Source organism: Lissotriton vulgaris, chromosome 3_1, assembly GCF_964263255.1.
Source record: "Lissotriton vulgaris chromosome 3_1, aLisVul1.2, whole genome shotgun sequence".
Classification (NCBI taxonomy): Eukaryota; Metazoa; Chordata; class Amphibia; order Caudata; family Salamandridae; genus Lissotriton; species Lissotriton vulgaris.
Window position 1 is genome coordinate 1,060,538,787 of NC_141689.1, and position 15,839 is coordinate 1,060,554,625.

A 15,839-nucleotide genomic window follows, 5' to 3' on the forward strand; every position below is an offset into this window, starting at 1 on the left:
GCCTCAGGTGCCTGATGGTGCAAGGTGCGGAGGAGAAAAGCAATAGTATGCAAAAGCTAGTAGTCAGCTTAGAAGGCTACACATACATGGCATCACACTAGTAGGTAGCGTAAAAATTATCAGGGTTAAAAACACGTGCAACAAACAATTAAAACCGCTAGTCATCAGCGCTATGTAGTCACTCACACCCGGCTTCCGCCTCAGGTGAAATGAGCAAGGGGTCTGTTGTTAATCTAAAAGAGACTTCTAGTCGCAGATTTATTACCTTAGAATAAACACCTAAGCAATGCCTCCTTAGAGGCGGGTCTGTAAACCCTACTTAGGCCAAAAAGCTTGCAGGACCGAATGCCCATTCTGACAGACCTGACTGTCCAGGCAGAAGTGCTTAGTGAACATGTGTAATGAAGCCCATATTCCAGCATGACAGATATTCAGAACTGAAGCTCAACAAGCTAAAACAGTGAGCTTTGGCTCTGGTAGACTAAGCGAGCATAGACTTAGGTGGTTGCTTTTTGGCCAGTGCGTGGCCAATCTTTATGTAGAGCACTATCCATGGGGAGATGGTTTGTGCACAGCCATCACTTTCTTGACGATGTACCCTAGGAAAAGTTGGTCATCCAATTGGTATTCTTTAGTGCCGTCGAGGTAGAATGGCAATGCTCTTTTTGGATCCAGACAGTGAAGTCTCTCCTCTTCCTGAGAGGTATAAGGCGGGGCAAAAAAGATAGGCAAGGTGATGGTCTGGCCTACATGAAAAGGTGTAAATTTCTTCAGAAAGAAGGAGGCACATGTTCAAAGAACCAGTTTGTCAGGGTAGAAAGTAGAATATGGCAGGCGCACTGAGAGCCTGCAGCTTGCTGACCATCCTGGAGATGAAAAGCAATTTTGATGGTCAACAACTGAATAGGGCATTTTTACAACAGCTCAAATCGCAAACACATCAGGAAACTGAGAACCAGGTTCAATTCCCACTTAGGAATGATGAATGACAAGGGGACAAACATGTATTGCAAACCTTTGGAAAATCTCATCACAACTGATGACTCGAATATGGAAGGTTGGTCTGAAAAATCGCAAAAATGCTGGAGTGGCTGAAAGATGGCCTTTAACTGTGCCCAGAGCAGAGCCCTGCTGGGCCAAAAAAAATACAAATAATGGGACCTGAGAAAGAGGAGCAGAAAGGGGATCAATGCTATTCAATACACATTATGCCACAAATGTGTCCTAGTTGCAGGCGTATACCGTCGCCCTGGTGCCAGAATAACATCACAGACTTCGGGAGAAAGGTTGAAGGCTGTCAACTGCTGCCACTCAATCTTCATGCATGAAGGCGGAGGGTGTGCAGGTTCGAGAGCAGAACCCTCCCCTTTGCTGTGAGAGAGGATGCTCCCAAAAGGGCAGATTGACAGGATGACCAATGCTGATGCTTAACAACTTGGGATAAGAGACTCTCTGCGTACAATCTCGAGCCACTAGAATAACTTGGGCCTGGACGTTCCTGTTCTTCTGGAAAACTGTGGGTAGGTGTGGTATTGGCAGAAAGATTTACAGGAGGCTGGAGCTCCACTGAAGATGAAAAGCATCTCCAAGCGAGAGCTTCCTTGGAAACTGCAGTGCACAGAACTGCTGACATTGCGCATTCTCAGCAGAAGAGAATTGATCCAAACAAGGTTCTCCCCCCCACTCCTGAAAGATGCCTTGCATCCCCTCCACATGGAGATTCCGGTTGTGATCTGTTAGGCATCGTTGACTGAATTAGTTCAGCATGGTGATTAGAGAGCCTGCACAGTGTTGAACCACGAAGAAGATGCCCTGGTATTCCAGGCCTGTTCAGAGATGCTGAGCCTCATAAAATGGTCCATGACCCCATCCGCCCTGCTTGTTGCAATACTACATGGCAGTGGTGTTGTATGTAAACACCTGCACTAGCCTTCCCTTGATGGAGAGTAGAAAGGCCTTCAATTCCAAGAAAATTGCCTGAAGTTCCAACAAGTTTGTGGAGTCCAGACTCCCCCGGAGACCACAGTCCTCTGATTTCCACCTGGCTGCCTCAGCCCAGGAGTGAATCATCTTTCACTACAGTGAATTCTGAGAAGATGGGTCTGCTGCCACCCCAATCACAGTTCATCAGCCACCACATGTCTTTTGCAGTTCCCTTTGGGATCAGGGCCTTGTCGGAGAGATTGTCCTGATGCTGCAACCATTGAAACTTCAACTCCGACTGCAGAGTCCACATATGCAGGTGGCCGTGTGATACTTTCACTATGCAGGATGCTATGAAGTCCAGCAGCCTCCGATTCCGTCTCAACAAAGTCCTGGATAGAGGCTGAAACATCTGTATTATAGCCTGAATATCCTCGACTCACCGTTCGGGACATAGGCCAAAAACATCACTGTGTCCAGAACAGCTCTGGTGAACGGAAACATTTGAGAGGGAGTCAAGTGTAGCCTAGACACATTGATGGTGCACTCCAGCGAGTGCAGGAGTAGTCTTGAGGTGGGAGATGACTACGTGAAGCAAGCCTGCCATCAACAGCGAATTGTTGAGGTAGGAAAATACTGTAACCCCAGACCTCCGCAGGTGTACTGCAACCACCGCCATCACCATGGTAAACAGTGAGGGGCACTAATAAGACTGAAGGGGAGCAAAGCAAACTGAAAGTGATCATGGTCTACTGTGTACTGCAGGTAATGTCTGTGGGCGGGCAGGACAGGGATGTGAAAATATGTGTCCTGCAAGTGAAACACCACTGTCCATCCTCATGGATCCAGGGCAGACAGGACTTGAGCAAGCGTGATCATTTTTTATTTCTCTTGTTTGAGGAAGAGATTGAGAAGGTGCAAGTCTCATCTAAGACAAAGTCCTCTGCCCTTCTTGGGCACCAGAAAGTAGCAGGAAAAGGAACCATGACCTACTTCTGATGCCGGCATCCTCCCTATAGCTCCCTTAGACAAGAGAACCAACACTTCCTGGCAGAGTATGGAAAGATGATCCTCCGTCAACAGGTCATAAATGAGTAGCAATGGTGGAGGGAAAACCACAAAGAGATTGAGTAGCCCCTTTGTACAATTTGTAGTACCCAATGGTCTGATGTTATTGACCTCCACTGGAGAAGGTGATCCTTTCCTTCACTGGATGCCCGTGATGATGGGAGGGTAAACTAAAGGGGCTTGGAGGCTGCTGGGAGACAGGAGGGGAAGAGTGGACGGGCCTGACCGCTGGCTAATTGTCTCAAGTGGACTGTGGGAACTGCCCCCTCTGCCATGGCAAGGCTTGGAAGCTTGCTGGTCGTGGTGACTGGGAGGGTATTAACGCACTAACAGGCACATGCATCACGGTAGGATTTTGCGACTCCTTAATTGCGATAATTAGGAATCGTAATTAAGGACTATCAAAAGCCTATGCATGTAGAAATCACCATAAAAAAGCAATTCCTACACAATTTGTGAGTCGCAAATAAGGAATGGCTTCCCATTCATTCCTGTGGGCCTACACGCCCATAGAAATGAATGGAAATTTGCATGCGTTATTTGCGAGTACCAATTGGTCCTTGCAAATTGCGCATGCAATTTCAGGGTGCAAGGAAGTCAAAAGGACACCCTGTTGTACCCCTGAAATTGACCTGTGCACGTATGTTGTGCACACGCATGCCCAAAGGGCATGTGTGTGCGCAACATGAAACTTTGAAAAATGTACAAAAGTGCATTTTTCAATGTTTTTGCAAATTACCATGAAGTTCAACTTCATGGTAATTTGTGCCCCCTATTAGCGAAATCGCTATTCTCAAGTGGGTGTTGCATTGCATTTAAGGAATCGCAAATTGCGATTTCTTAAATGCAATTGCAATTTGAAAACTCGCAAATAATTGCGATTTCTTAAAGTGCGAGTGGAAAGTTGTTTCATGCGTTGCAAAAGCTAATTTTGCAATCACATTCGGACGATTTTTGCGATTCACACCATTTGCAATCGCAAATAGCTTTGATGTATGTGCCTGTTGCCCACAAAAGGGGCAAAAGGAAGACTGGGGTGGTGAGGGTCTATAGAGAGACCCAAGGACCTGGCCGTAGCCCTGTAGTCCTAAAAGCGCTCTAGCATGGAGTCTGCCTGCTCTCCCAAGAGATGGGAGCGATCACAGGGCATGTCTATAAGTGACGCTTGGACATCCCCAGAAAAGCCAGTAGTCCTCAGCCACTCGTTGTGTCAAAGGCGCTGAAGAAATCGCTCTGCCAGTGAGCCCAGGTGAACTTCTGCTGCATCCGTCCAGTCTGCGGTAGCATGAGAGAGGATTGGCTCGGGTCTCCCCAAGACCAGGGGCAGCACTTTCGCAAGTGAATCCCATATTATGTGGACGCTGTGGCCCAAGAGGCACACAGTGATCTCTGACCGTAGTGCTGGGCTGTAGAAGAGACCATTCTCTTTGAAAAGGTATCCAGCCACTCGGATACCCTGTCCGGTGGAGTGGAAGTGAAGGCCCCAGGGTCAATTCTGGAAGTGGAGGCCTGGCCCACCAAGCTCCTTAGAGTGGAGTGCTGGGTGAGGAATCTGGGGTGCTCTGGAGTGTCACAGCAGTGGCTGGCAATTGTCCTGTGAACAGGAACCCCTGTGTATGGCTTAGACCAAGCCCCAACGAGAACATCGGTGACGGGTTCATTAAAGGGGAGCAAGGGTTTGAACGGGGCGGTCCCCGGCTGAAACAGCTTTGCCAAGGCATTAGTCATAACTGCCACTGAGGGCAGCTGATGGTTGAAGACCTCAGCCGTCCTCCGCACCACCTCTGCACGACCACAGTAAAAGACACCCCCTCCTCTGTAGCCACAGTATATGGGGAGACAAAGCCAGTGTCAGGTGAGGTATCTAACCCACTGGCTTCCACCATGTCCTCATACCAGGTGTCTGCTGTATTATCCAATGGTTGGTGATACTTTTCAGGGTCGCAATACCCCTCCCATTAACGCTCGGTACCTGGCCTGTCAATGAAAAAAGGCCCTGGCTTCGACCCGGAAAGTCGTGGCTGCAGACGGTGCCAAAACCGGGATTGTGCAATGCCAGTCCTGCTCCATATCAAAGTCAAGGACTATGGGGAGGTTGTAGATGATGTGCGTCAACAACTCAGGGACGTCGGTATGGGAGTGGGTGCTGGAGACTGTCTCAATCTCGCATGTGGCACCGCTCTGATTCAGCACCAAATCCAAGGGACCTGACTGGCGCTGAGGAAGTACCCACTGGCGGGAATCCAGTAGGGTTCTCTCCTGGACCCATGGGGGCCGAAGGCACTCCATAGGGGTTGCGTCACCCAGAAATTAGGTGCATGAACTCAGAGAAGTCTTGTGGCTGGGTGGCGGTCCCTCCGACCCTGGGATAGTTGGGGAAGCATAGATCCAATGCTGGTTGTGGCTCCCCACAGGCACAGGGCCTGGACTGCTCACACTCCCTTGTCTCTTCCAAGGATATGGGCGCACATGGGAAAGTCAAAGACCTGTGCGACTTCTTAGGTTTTTTTGTCCTAGTAGACTTATCCAGCGATGACTATAACCAGGATGGCGACTGTGGGGTGTGGCTCTGGGAGTGGTCCCGGGACATTCCAGGTGGCCAGAATCTTGATTGTTATGGGTTTGTCTAACATCGAGTAGCGAGCAGCTTGAGAAACCTGAGGGAGTGCTCCCTCAGCGCCTTTTAAAGCATGGCAAGGGAATTTTTACAGGCCTTCAAGTAATGGTCTTTCTCAAGGAACCACAGACAGACCAAGTGGGGGGCTGTCACAAAATTCTATATTTGACAGGCACTACATGGTCTGAAACTAGTCAGTTTCAGGGGGACTTCCTGTCATACCAGGAGAAAACATTTTCTTATAAAGTTTTCAACAAAAAGTTTTTTAAAATACTGTCAAAAAGTGACTAAGGGGTAGCTCTTTACGGATCTGCATTATCTGTAGCGCACAGGATAGAACTGACATCAGCATGCCAATGTGGCGCCTATATACGTACCACATATATAACATCTGGTGTAGACGGCATGGATAACGCGGGCGGGAGTGAACTACGCCACCTACCAGTGTGCAGGGGTACTGCTCAAAAATATCCAGATACAGTGTGACGTCTGGGGATAATTTTAAGTTAAGAAGTCTGCGGCTATAAGTCTCCATCGGATAATTATATATAGACAGAGAGATAGGATGATAGATAGATAGATAGATAGATAGATAGATAGATAGATAGATAGATAGATAGATAGATAGATAGATAGATAGATAGATAGATAGATAGATAGATAGATAGATAGATAGATAGATAGATAGATAGATAGATAGATAGATAGATAGATAGATAGATAGATAGATAGATTGGGCGATCCATGGATGAAACATATATTTCCAAAAACTCATTTAAGCACTCATCTTTCCTCCAAGTAGTACCTTTAATTCTTCCTTCATTTTCTCTCTAGTGAGTTTCTCTTGCTCCTGACATTCTGCTAAAAGATCTTTATCAGCAACCCATGCTTTCTTAATGTTTTGCATTTGACTGTACAACTTTTCATACTCTTCACGAAGCTTTTCTAACTCCTCCCTCTGTGAATTCATTTGGGTATGGCAGTCCTGCAGAAAAATCAAATCAAAACAATGTGGTCATAAATAATCCACAAGTCTATTAAGACAACATTTAGGAGCTTACTTTTTCACACTCTCATTAGTAAAGTTGGTGAACTTCAATTTTGTCACCCATCCCATTTCAGATAAATTAGTGAGGCCTAGCAGAGAAGAAAGATTGTTTCTTAATCAAACAACCTTATTTTTTACAGATGCAAAATATCAACAGATGGTGACAAATCAAACTTTATCAAGTGACAGAAATTTGAATCAGACCTCTGAATACTGATACAAGGGAGACAGTGTATTTCAGCAGGATTTGGGTTTAGGTATCATTTTGACTGCTCCCTCAGGGATTCCTTTCTTTGGTTTGTTAGTTAGGTGTAATATACTAAACCTTGCTCGTTACAATTAGAGTGCCCTCCATTGATCTAATAAAAAAAAGGCAGGCGCATGCCAGGCAGCAAAGAAAATACTGATTTCTTACTGGTTATCTGTATTACTCTGAGTCAGGGTTTCCATTACAGATATTATTCATATCCATCCTGCAGTAGCTATGCTTAAAAATGTGTCTTGCTTACCACCTACAGGAAGTGATGTAGGACCGTATGTATTTATACATGAGGAGAAGGTGTGTTTTGAAAAAAAGTAAGTATGGAGGATACTAAAGTGCCATGGCTGCACCTTTGGGCAGGTTCTCGACATCAGAAATTTAAGATGAACTTTGCAATAATCATTAGGCATCTATGATAGATGTGAAAAAACTGATAGGTAGTAGTGGTCCCTACAAGGGTTACAACCGCACAGCAATATGAGCAATGTATTAGTAATTAGCAACAATGTGTGTGAATAATTTGTTGTTATAATTAGAACTGGGTGCTAGAGTAGCTTGATACACCTACTACCTGGAGGTGATATTAGCATATTAGATACTAACATGCATATAAGAACACTAGAAAAAAGCTGATACAGCACACCCATTGATATGTTATGTTATGTTATAGTATATTTATACCGCGCACATATACTCATGAGTATCCTGGTGCGCAAAATGACTGTGATAAAGTGGAGCAAAGCATTTAGATCGGCTGATTGAAAAAGAAAGTTTTAAGTTGTTTTTTGAAGAGTCTGAAGTCCTGAATATACTGTAGTACCAAGGAAAGGGAGTTCCATGCTATTGCGGCTTTAACGGAGTGATATGTGTGACAATCAAAGTACAGTACTAGACGAATAATGAACACAGTCTGAAATCAAATGCATTCCTAGACACATATTAATGAGAACAATCCAATGAGACAACGAATATATGGAACATGTAAAAAGTCCAAAGATGTCATCAGGCTATAATTCTTTCACTTTTTATTCGTTTTTCAAAGATTCCCAGCACACGATTTTGCAGACATGTGTTTCATCTATACTTAGACTTTTTCAAGGCAATATGGGAATAATGATAAGATGCGGTCCAGTGTGGATGATTCCAAGGCCAACGTCTGATAGCGTACTTCAAGGCCAAAATGTATTGTAGCTAGGCCATCCAAACAACAACTGTAGTTTAACACAAGAAAAACTAATAAGTCTTGAGTTCCAAGTTGTAGCAGGTGCGTCGTTGTATTCAATATCCTTGTGTAATTTCCTGTATTCTCTGTAGAAAATGCTTTATGTTTTCTTCGTTTTTCATTCCTTCAAGGTAGAGTTAAGTTGTGCCAAACTTTTGTCAAAAGTGTATTGTTATTACTCTAGTTGCTCATTAGAACACTGTGGTAAAGCTGCTGATCACCAGGGAGTTAACTGGCAGACTGCTGCAGGTGTAGCAAGTGCCCGATTCACTCTGCACGTCAGAATTCTTTAATGAAATTGAAGAGGTAGATATTTGAGAACTCGTTTAAAATATGTCCTAATTTAGCTTTCTACAACACTAACCAAAATGTATGACTAAATGAACCTCCTCATTGTGTTCCTTTCCAAATTAAAAATGGTTGGATTTACCAGTTTGATTCAATCAAGATTGCTTCAGGAGTGCCACACTTTTGTCATAAGACACTCATACACCTACTCAGTGAGATAAACACACTGCACTTACACAGCCCCTCACATACTCACACAGGCACACACATACCCACTGAGACAGTTTAACACCCACTCAGAGACCCACTCAGGCAGTCACATACCCACTCTCAAATCCACTCAGATACTCACTCACAGATCCACTCAACAACACACCTAATGACCTACCCCTGTGGGTATTCACACATCTACTCACAGACCCACACAGGTACTCACAAACCCAGTGACTGATCCACACACTCAGACACCCACTCACAGACCCACTATGGCACTCACACACCCACACACACCCACACACAGACACACTTAGACACTCACAGACACATACAGCCACTCAGTCAATCACACACCTACTGACAATCCCATGTAGGCACTCATACATCCACTCACAGACCCACACAGGCACTCACACATCCACTCACAAACACTGTCAGACCCACACAGACACTCTCACACCCACTCAGATACTCATTCACCCACACACAAACCCACTCAGATACACACAGCTACTCACAGACCCATTCCAATACTCACACACCCACTCAGAGGTCCACACAGCCACTCACATACTCACACTGGTACTCACACACTCAGTCACAGACCCACACAGACACTCATACAGCCACTCAGAGATTCTTACACCCACTCATGGACCCACTCAGACATACACACTCACAGAATGGCACATCTACTCACAGACCTACTCAGTCACACACCCATTCACAGACCCCCTCAGATACTCTCACACCCACTTAGAAAACTTACACCCACTCACAGACTCACTCAGATACTCACACACCCACACTGAGATCCACAGAGGGACTCAAACACTCTCACACCCACTCACAGATGCACACAGACACTCACACATCCACTGAGATACTCTTACACCCACTTAAAGACGCACTCAGACACACACACTCACAGACCCACTCAGGCACTCATATACTGATTCACAGACCCGCACAGATACCCACTCTGCTACTCTTCCACCCACTCACAGACCCACTCAGGCACTCAGAGACGCACTCAGACAGTCACACACCCACTCACAGACCCACTCAGACATCCTCACATTCACTTACAAACCCACTCGGACAAACTCACTCAGTAACTGTACTCAGACACTCTCATGCTCACTCATCAAGCCTTTCAGATGCTTACACAACCACAGACCCACTCAGACACTCACATAGCTATTCAAAGACTCACTCAGATACTGATATACCCACTCAGAGACCCAACCAGCCAATCACACAGCCATTCACATACTCACCCGGTCACTTACACACCAAATAACAGACTGACACAGACACTCACACACTGACTTAGACACACATACCCACTCAGACTCACACAGGCACTCATACACCCACTCACAGACCCACTCAGACACTCTCACACACACACACTCACAGACACAGACACTCTCAAACCCACTCATAGAAACTCACATACCCACTCACAGATCCACCCTGACACTTGCACACCCACTCAGTGACTGTATTCAGATACTTTCACACCCACTCATTGACCCACTCGGACACTCCCACACCCACTCACAGACCCACACAGGCACTTATACACCCACTCAGAGATTGACACACACAATCACACATCCAATCACAGTTCTGTACAAACAGATACTAAATGTCCTGCTTTGTATTGAATGGGTGATTTTCATTTGTGGAACTGTGACGGATCAGCAGAGTTGAGTAAAAATTTCTGAAGGTGGTTTTAAAAAAAAATGACCCAGTGTTTGGGAAAACAGGTGGCTCTAAAAGGAGCCTTTTTGTTTATGCTATGTAGATGATAACTACACATTAAACATGATGCAGTCCTTCAAACTGTTGAGGAACACTCTGTTACCTTTCTCTGTGAAATGACCTCCATCATTTCTATATGTACCGTCCATATCAAAGCATAAATTGTTGTGGTTGATATGGACCCCATGTTAGGTGGCATGTATATACTTATAAATCAGTTCACATTGATGTCATTAATGTAAGTAGAGGGATGTACGTATTTAAATATTGGAGAATCCGCGATTCACAATTTGTGGATTTATTGCAATCACGTGATCAGAATCAATAACCATAGAGTACATGTGGTCCCGTCTATGATTTCAGACCCACAGAAGTATCGCAGTACCCAAAAAATAATTTACAAAAAATATATTGTTCCATTACATTTACAAAAACATTATAAATTTGACATTAAGTAGATATCTGACTTTTGTCTTTTAAAATGCATATAAAGTATATATTTCTTAAACGTCTACAGTTTTAAAAAAAATACCAAATTAACAAGCAAAATAGATTGTAGTATACTTATAACTAAAAATAAACCCTGGAACTTACCTTTCAGAAACTAAACATCACCGAGACATAATACTAAAAAAAATAGAATTTGAAAAACCTTTGAAATTCACATAAAAAAACAAAGGTTACAGGGACATTATAGTTAGGAAATAAAATCTAAAACAACTTAGAAATTCATTGAAAAAACCAAAGGTTCAGGGACGTTATAGTTAGGCTCAGATTATACATGCACACAACTATAGAAATTCAGCAGTTATAGTTACCTGAGTTGACTATAACTTCTTCCCCAAAGCACTGCTTATGACCTCACATTTTATATCACTGATGACATAGTCAGTGACATCAGTGATGACATTAACCACTCATACCCACACAACCTCTCGCAAACTCACTCATACACCCGTACAACCACTCACACACCTACTCATTCATCTATAGAGCTACTCACATACCCCTCCCTCAAACACACAACCTATCACACAGCCACTCACCTACCCATACACCTACTCACACAGCCACTCACTCACCCATGTAGTCACTCACACACCCTCTCATTCACCCATACAGCCTCTCAAGAGAGCCACTCACACACCCGCACAACTTACATACCCATTCACACATGTAATAAAAAAGCAGTCACTCATCTACTTAATCACCATTACAGTCACTCACACGGTCACTCTCTAATACACCCACACCCACTCCCACTCCCACTCCCACTCAGTTAACCAAACTCCATTCAAAGAGACCATCACTCACCCGTACAGCCACTTACATACCCAGTCACTAACCCATGCAATCATTCACATATACAATAAATCACCCATACAGCCACTCACACATCCGCTCACCCACCCATACAGTCACTCACTCATCCATACAGCCACTCACTCACCCATACACCCACTCACACACCCATTCACTCACCAATACAGCCACTCACTCACCCATACAGTTACCCACACACCCACTTATTCACCTATACAGCTACTCATACACCTACTTCTTCACCCATACAGCTACTCACAAAACCACGTATTCATCCATACAGCCACTCATACACCCAGTCAATCACACACCCATTCATATGTGGAAACACAGTCACTCAGCCACTCACATAATAGATGTTAAACAATCAATGGATGATGCCATCAGTGATGTCATTTTAAACTGTGGTGCCATTTAACAAATCATCACAAAGTTATCAAAACTAGTTTGTCACTAACTTCAGCTGCTAGTTGGAAAGTTTTGGGGTTATTCATCAAGTGGGGATAAAGAAAAAGGGGGTCCCACAAAGAGGTTTGCCCATTTAGTTTCCAATAGGGAGTTTAGACACAACTACATCCCAAACCGCTGAACAAAATTGCACCAAATGTGCCAGAGAGCTAGATCTTGATGCAGAAAGAGAGCTTTTCTGTAATTGGGTGTAAATCTGTTCAGACGTTTTTGAGAATTTAAAAATATTTCCATGGATCTAGATACGTAGATCCACTGCAGATCCACCACAGGGGATTCCAGAATCCATGTGCCAATAACAAAGCTGTGATTTGTTCCACTACTTCACAGGGGAAGTGGTGTCAGCCTTCTTTGTACTCAGGACTCGTCTCGAGTGCCAAGAAAACCACACAAAAACAGAAGGGGGCATGGTAAGAATACCCTGACCCGCTAGGCCTGGTGGTAGGGTCCCACAGGGACCTCGCCTGGGACCATAAACGTTTTATTTTTTGTTAATTTTCCTGGTCATTTGCATAGGATCTGAGGCAAAATAAAAAATGAAAAAAACAGTGCAGTCTGCCACCCTTGTTTTATGTCCCATGTGTGGGCCAGGTCCTGGGGGAACAATATATATGTTTGGGTGGCGGGATGTGCGCGTGGCCCCCTGCCTGCTGATTTTTGCCCTGTGTACCCCATCTTTTGGGGTCCGGCTTTTAAAAAAAGTACGAGGGGGCACACAGCCCCAGTCCTGCGCCAATTTTAACCCTGGGACCCTACCACCCTGGGCCTGACAGTAGTCAAAAAAGAGAAGGAGCATGCAGCCTTCCACCCAAGGCCATTTATGGCCCCAGGACCCAAATCCCCCATGGCTCATTCATAATCAAAAAGGGTGAGGGGGTACACAGCCCCACTCACCAGGCTAACTTGAGCATGGGCAGGGAAACTTGTGATTGTTTTCAGTTGACAAGAGCAAGACTTTTTGTCTGTTTCACTGCTCATTGTTGTGGGCAGGGAACTAATGAAAAAATTGCTACCGCCTGCAGGAAGCAGAATCTTTAGCGGTTCCCTGTGGGTGAGCAATGCCAGCTCCCGGTGTTTGATGGGCAGTGTGGGGCTTGGGGCTCGTCCCACAACCCCCAACCACAGTGTGGTGAGTGGCTTGGGTGGGCACCATGATACCCACCATTTGTTGGATGGGCTCCGGGGGTTGGAAGTCCCTGGGGCGAAAATCGGACTGGAGAAGGGCACTGCGTGTCCCCCCACTCTTTTCAAAGGCTGTGCCCCGGGGAATGGGATCAAAATCAGCCCAGGGTGGGGACAGCATGCACTTCTCCCCCTTATCTAGTTTGCCAGGCGCTGGAGGATGGGATACCAGGGGCATAAATCGGCCTAAGAGGGTTGCCCTTTGCCCCTCTCCCACTCTCCCACTCTTTTTAAAAGGCTAAGCCCAGGGAGATGATGCCCAGACAAGACAGCCCAGATAGGGGGGATGCACAGCCCATTTATTTATTTATTTATTTTTATTTATGGGCTTATAAAGCGCTATGAATAAACTCCCAAGGGAGTATCTCCGCGCTGTAGCTGCCAGTGCAAAACAGAAAAGTGAGCGCAAAGTTGAGAGTGCTGTAAACAAGGAACACTTTAAAATAAACCAAACAGAAACGTTTTTAAATGTTTTCTAAATTGACAGTGGTCATTACATTGCCTTAGTGACAACGGAAGTGAGTTCCACAATTTGGGACCCACAACAGATAATGCTCTTCCACCCAACCTGGTTTTCGTGATCTTGGGAACATTTAGTAGCAATTGGTCACTAGATCTAAGGGCACGGATGGGAACATAAGGAATAAATTTGTTCGCCAAATACTCAGGTCCCAATTGGTTGAGGCCCTTGTGTATCGTACAACATGTTTTAAACTTCACTCGTTGACGTATTGGCAACCAGTGAAGCTCATGAAGTAACGGTCTGGAGGGGGATCTAGGGGGTGCATTTAACACCAGCCTAGCTGCCGTGTTTTGCACCACCTGCAAACGGTCCAAAACCTCCTCGTTTGCACCTGCCAGAAGGCCGTTACAGTAGTCAAGCCGACTAATGATCAGAGCCTGGACCAGAGTTTTCCTATGAGAATCAGGGAGGAAAGGAAAGATTTTACGAAGGAGGCCAATCACATGAAAGCATGCTCCTACAGTGATGTTAACATTTTGCTTCATGGTTAGCTCTGGTTCAAGTCTGACACCCAAGTTCTTGACCATAGTTTTTGGCACAGGGACCGGCCCCAATTCAGAGGGCCACCATTCAGGGGACCATTGAATCCTGGCTTCACCAAAGAGCATCACCTCTGTCTTTCCAACATTGCATTGTAAAAAGTTGGATGACATCCACCTTGCAACTGCCTTCATCCCATCGGAAAAAGATTGTAAAATATCTGAGGTGAGAGTTTTAAAAGGGAAGAGCAGTTGCGTATCGTCCGCGTAGGACACTGGACAGAAACCATTCCTCCTTTAGACTTGGCTGGGCCCTGGGGAGGGAGTCTCAGTGGCCGATATTGGCATGGGTGGGAGCTGCATGCCACCTTCTCCATTAAAATAGGTTCTGGGCACCAATGGATGGGGTCCCCAGGGGTCAAAATGGTCCATCGAAGGGAGGACATATGCCCATCTCTACCACAATATGTGGCAGGCTGTGTGAAATGGGGTCCCCAGTGCCAATCTGCCTGAAGAGGGGGCCACACAGCCCCCTCATCTGGAAATATGTTGCCGGGCAAGACACTATGACTCCTAAGGTAACTATAACTTGTGCACTTGCCATGCACTGCTAATTACCCCACATATTACATCAGTCATGACATCTTCTGTAATATACTTGATATCATTGCAACATGTGCAATAAAATTATTGATGAGAAAACTTGCATGGTGGGGACACAAATTATTGTAACCTTAAGACACAAGCTATAATTTCTTGACATAACTATAACTGCTGAATTTCTATGGTTTTATTTGTGAATGGAGTAAGGCATTTAACAGCACCAAACAACAAAATAAGAAAGCCACACAACAAGAAAGAGACATGACAAAAAAACAAAAAAAATTGTGCATACTTTTAGGAATTTTAATAGAGACCTTGATCATTAAAATCTGCAGAAGGATTCTGGAGTTACAGATTTTTGAAGATTAAATACTTTTAAATGCACCTGCAAGCTAGCGTTGGTCAACAAAAAGTTAGTACATTTTTGGAAAGTTTGAAAGAGTTTGTTCGGTAACTCTGGCCTGACTTGGGTGAACAAATCCGACAGAGCGGAAATGTAGGAGGTCAGTAAGCTTATTTTGGACATCAGCACCTTTTTTCGTCTAGTTCCAGTCTTTAGGAAGTGACCAGCATAAACGACAATGGAATGGTCCTGATGCTGGGGATGCAAGAAGAAAAGATGCTCCTGGTGCTTTGCAGTCAATGGGGGTGAGTTGCTTTTCGAGCCCTTGGTCCACAGGTGAAATCTGGGGCTGGGAATCAACTTTTACTCGAGCCAAAGCCACGTGCACAGTCCAAATTTTACTAGCCCAAAGTGCAACAGATTCGGCCCTTTGGATGTTGCAGCCTCTTTTTGTGCAGCTTTAAAGGCAGCAGGGCAGTCCTTCTTTGTTTCTTTCTTCAAATC

The 15,839-nt window shown here is 45.0% G+C and overlaps 1 protein-coding gene across 1 annotated transcript in view; it reads right to left on the reverse strand.

The window, feature by feature from the left end:
* Positions 1 to 15,839, reverse strand: part of LOC147727391 (coiled-coil domain-containing protein 171-like) — a 1,936,181-nt gene that overhangs the window by 1,139,407 nt on the left and 780,935 nt on the right. Inside the window, exon 10 of the mRNA XM_086963620.1 lies at positions 6,414 to 6,593. Coding sequence (XP_086819746.1) covers positions 6,414 to 6,593 — 180 coding nt within the window. The remainder of the gene's footprint in view (positions 1 to 6,413; positions 6,594 to 15,839) is intronic.